This window comes from Triticum dicoccoides, chromosome 5A (assembly GCF_002162155.2).
Source record: "Triticum dicoccoides isolate Atlit2015 ecotype Zavitan chromosome 5A, WEW_v2.0, whole genome shotgun sequence".
NCBI classification, from domain to species: Eukaryota; Viridiplantae; Streptophyta; class Magnoliopsida; order Poales; family Poaceae; genus Triticum; species Triticum dicoccoides.
Window position 1 is genome coordinate 696,490,669 of NC_041388.1, and position 4,392 is coordinate 696,495,060.

The 4,392-nt window shown below is 41.8% G+C and overlaps 1 protein-coding gene across 11 annotated transcripts; it reads left to right on the forward strand.

The window, feature by feature from the left end:
- Positions 1–12: 12 nt before the first annotated feature.
- Positions 13–2,584, forward strand: LOC119304269. Of its 11 annotated transcripts, XM_037581450.1 has the most exons (7): positions 13–388; positions 468–566; positions 921–1,032; positions 1,352–1,544; positions 1,683–1,799; positions 1,964–2,073; positions 2,292–2,584. In XM_037581450.1, exons 2-7 carry the CDS (start codon positions 491–493, stop codon positions 2,392–2,394), a joined length of 711 nt encoding a protein of 236 aa, XP_037437347.1. In that variant the 5' UTR covers positions 13–388; positions 468–490; the 3' UTR covers positions 2,395–2,584. The 11 variants fall into 11 exon arrangements, 3 of the variants coding, with proteins under 3 accessions (XP_037437347.1, XP_037437346.1, XP_037437348.1); XR_005148196.1 differs by having other exon boundaries at positions 13–566; positions 1,882–2,073; XM_037581449.1 differs by having other exon boundaries at positions 13–566.
- Positions 2,585–4,392: the final 1,808 nt, after the last annotated feature.

Genomic DNA, 4,392 nt, shown 5'->3' on the forward strand with positions numbered 1-4,392 from the left:
AGCCGCCCCAACACCCATGTTTCCCACCGGCCCACCCAACAGGCCGCCGCCCTCCTCCAATCGCGCAGTCGGCTACCCCCTCCTCCAATCGCGCTGTCGGTCGCCCCCACCTCCAACTGCGCCGCCGCTGGCCCCTACCACCACCGTGCTGCGGCCAGGCCCAATCTTCAACCACGCCGCCGTCGAGGCCCGACTTCCAAACGCGTCACCGCCGGGCCCCTACCTCCACTCACGCCGCCGCCGGGCCCTGATAAGCGGCCCTCCGGCTAACCACAGCTTCCCCTCCCGCCGCACGCGCCCTCCGGCCAACTACAGCCACCCCACCCCGTCCCGCTCGTCTCCCGGCCAACCATCGCCTCCCCATCCCTCTGACGTCGACCTGCAACTGGTGGTGGTCTCGACCTGCAGCAGGGGGCGGTCTCGACCTGTAGCTGGTCCGTGCTGATAGGGATCATCTTCTCTTGTAGAGATCCATTGACGTTCCTTGCTGATGGCTGCCCGAGCTATGAGAATAATCGGCCTCCAACCGCCTCGGCCGCGCACCAACACGCCCACCTGCAGTTCAGGTATTGCCCGGCCGATGCTAATCGCGGCCACTGCCCTTACAAGTTGTCTCTCATCTAGAGCTTGTCAGTACAACGGTTGTCCCATGCATTACTCGCTTAAAAATTTATTCATGGATGCCACCAAGAACCCACGCCTATGCTCTCTCTCTCAATTTGTTGAAACATATAGCAATCTTCTTGTGTACTAATTGACTTTATGGCCAAGTTTTCTCTGTACATGATGCTACTAATCTAATATTGGAAAAGATTTACTATGAGATGAGTGTGTATCAGGGTTGAAAATTTTATTTTAGGATCCTCTTGTGGTTTTTGAGGACTCAAATCATGTATTCTGTACACATGAGTGAATTTCAGTTTGCCGGAGAAGAGACATTGCCATGGCCGATGTTGGCTGTTCGTGCATGGACGTGCCTGTATTCCATTTGAAAACCTGGGAGCATGCCCAAAAAGTTCAGAAATATCAATGGTAAAAGTTAGAATATTTGGAGGTTGATGCTTTGTGTGTGTATACATGGGTGCACATTTTTCTTTTTCATGATATGTAGCTCAACAATGCCGTAAATTCCACCGGAATTTGTTCCATTTAGCAATTTGTGTTATGATGATTCAGTACTTGTTGTTTACAAAAAAATGCCATTTTTTGCAGCAAAATGTTTGTGAAAAAAATGTAGTGAAACATTGTGCTCTCAAGAGTGTTTGATATGCTCAAAAAAAGTGTTTTGATGAATTGGTTTATTTGAAGTTCAAATTGGTTTGTTGAAGAAGGTCGACTCTATCCTGGACAGCACACAGCCTCCTCCCAGTGGGGCCCATCAAGCTCAGGTTGTTCGTCGCTGCCACCTCCGGCCGTTCAACTACGCAGCGCTAAGACGTTCACCGCCATCAGAAACAGCGACGAGCACGAAGACACCCTCTCATGCTCAGTGCTCTGTCCGGCATAACACAAGAAGTTCATGTAAAACAGCTGCGAACATTCAGGTACATCAAAGAATATACTCATGTGTGCATATAGATGAGTTCTCACCTACCCATTTTGCTCTCGATGGTGCTGCTGTAGTTCAGCTTGAGTGTGTGAGAGAGATTAGTTGATGTTGTTATCCTTGTTTTTTCTGAGAGAGATTAGCTCGCCCCTCCTCCATCGATGGCCTACACCGTCCGCTAGAACCCGTCCAGGTGCTGGCCGTCATCCTCTACCTTCAATTACGGGTCAGCAACAACGTTGCGAATAGAAAGGTCAGCATCTGGCCCTCTAGAAGTTCAGTTTGTTGATTTTCTGAAGTTTTTAAATTGGACTATAACCGTGTATATTTTGCAGGGCCCTGTGAAGTTCAATTTGTTTTGCTTTCCGAAGTTTAGTTTGTTGATTTTCTGAAGTTTGGATTGTTAATTTTTTGAAGAGAAAGGTTGATTCACTTGCACTCCTCTATCTAGTGGTGATATCCTCGACTCCTCGGTTTGGAGCTAGCAGCGGTTCTTCAACTTCCCTGCTGTGTTGTCGCGATTGTTGGTAAATAATCCTTGTTCTACTATTTCCTTGTAGTAATGCTGGATGGGTTCCCCCTTGTTGTGGAACCATAATAATATAAGTTTGTCTCTGCGCTCCTGTTCCTGTGATTACAATAGCAGAGAAAAGTACCAAGAGTCAGAACCAAACCAGAGTGAACCATACGAATCAGAACATGGTCATTTGGAACCAACTCTAATCATTTGTTCATCTAACTGCAGCAGAGACAAATTTTATACTTTGTTCATCTACGGTGCCAAGTTGAGCGGACACCGTAGCGCTCGAGAAGATGGGGAGAGGATGTGTGGTGAAGAGAAAACATAGGGTTTCAAATTGTCCATTGGTGGTAGCATCTAATCATTTTACCAAAGTGTAATGGACATGTGTATGTATGTACAGTAGCATATTTTACTCAAACCGAGTTATTTTTTTAATGCACGAAGTTTGTCCAGCCAAAAAAACATGTATTAAACTGGTTTTTGTGTATTTTTCTAACCTTTTCTACACCTTTCTACGAGATGTGCAAATCCCAGGCCGTTCATCTTTGCCACCATTGGTCGTCCAATGATGCAGGCCCATGTCGTTCACTGCTGTATCGCCAACCTGCTGCTCTTGTGCCGATGGACATCAACTTGTTGTCTTGTAGTAATGAATCAGATAGCTAAACTTCTATAGCTGATGTCTCTTCTTCAATTTCCGTCGTCCGAGAGGATCTATAGGCAGCGGTGTCCTTCAGTGACACCACCTGATTGCAAAATGAAAAATCTCATCAGTTTCATTTTAAAAGAGAAGCCCTTCCTATTATGTCGAGCAATTCACTTGTTGTCAAAATTTTGTATCCATATTTTGGGGCCTCATGACGCCCAGTAGTTTGCATTATTCACCGATGCACCGCTCTTCTCTGGAGCAGAAAGACAGAAGTTCATCCTGACAACCTATATGGTTCAATGTGTATATTAAATGAAGGAAAAAAGCAATAGTAGGTGTCCAACAACATCAGTGTGTGGCTGCCTATAATTCTTCTATGTGCACACGCATGCTGTGCACATGAGCATTAGTACGAGGAAAATGGAGAGCGGCCAGTGCAATAAGTTCAAAAAAATTGAGCAAGAAGTTCAAATAAAAAAGTACTTCAAAAACCATTATAAAAATGGATTTTTATCGTTTTAAAAAACGGAGAAGTCCAAATTAAAAGGAGGAACATTTCAAAAGAATTTATGAAAAAAATCCCCGTTATAAAAAACTAGAAGTTCAAATTAGAATAAAATGAACAAGTAAAAAAGTTTTTAAAAAATCCCGTTTCTTAAAAAACTAGAAGTTCAAATTTAATTAACGGAGCAGGAAAGTTGCGTGTTTTCAAAAGCTTATTCATGTGCAGCAAAAGTTCATGTCAAACTAACGGGGCGATTCAACTTTTATTCTTGAAAAAGTGGAGAAAATTGTACATGCTCTCTAGGTCAAAAGTTTGGCTTTAATTTATGTTTTGCGAAGGTCAAAATGTTGTGTTCGAGAAGGTCAAGTGTGTTATCTCAGCAAGTTCAAAAATAAATTTAAACATGCAAGGTAAAACATGCAAGAAAAGAAAAAGAAAGGGAGAAGTTCAATTTGTAAAGATGACACGGTTCAACGTGTAAGCCAATGTTGAAAGAAAACAAAAATAAAAGGAGAAGTTCAATTTCTAAATATGAAGCGGTTCGACGTGCAAACCAATGTTGAAAGAAAATAAAAAGAAAGGAGAAGTTCAATTTCTAAAGATGACGTGGTTCGACGTGCTAAGCAATGTTGAAAGAAAACAAAAAGGAAAGGAGATGACGTGCTTTGACGTGCAAACCAATGCAAAAAAAAACACAAAAATGTTGTTTTGGTGTCTTAAAATATTTTTATTCATAAAAAAGAATAAGAAAAAAACCAGGAAGTCCATATTAAAAAGATGGAGAAGTTCGATGATTATAGAAAACTCAAATTTCCCTCGTTATGAAACAATGGAAGCAAGAAGTCCAAAAATAAAATAACAAGAAGTTCAACTTTTAAAAATGGAGCGCTTCAAAATTTACAAAAAAAGGATTAAGAAATTTAGATTAATATTTATAAAAAACTTAGATATTTCCACGTAACCGAGAGAAGTTCAGGTTGATAAACTACCAGAAGTTCACGTTCTACACGGTGTGCAATTTGTATTAAAAAGAATAAAAATGCAAAGGCTAAAAGTTTTGTTGTTATAAGTTCAAGTCCTCGGTCGAAGAAAGTTAAAAAAAATTATTGTGATAGATGTTTGTACAAAAGGAATATCATTTGTATAACACTGACGAAAATGGATGAGAA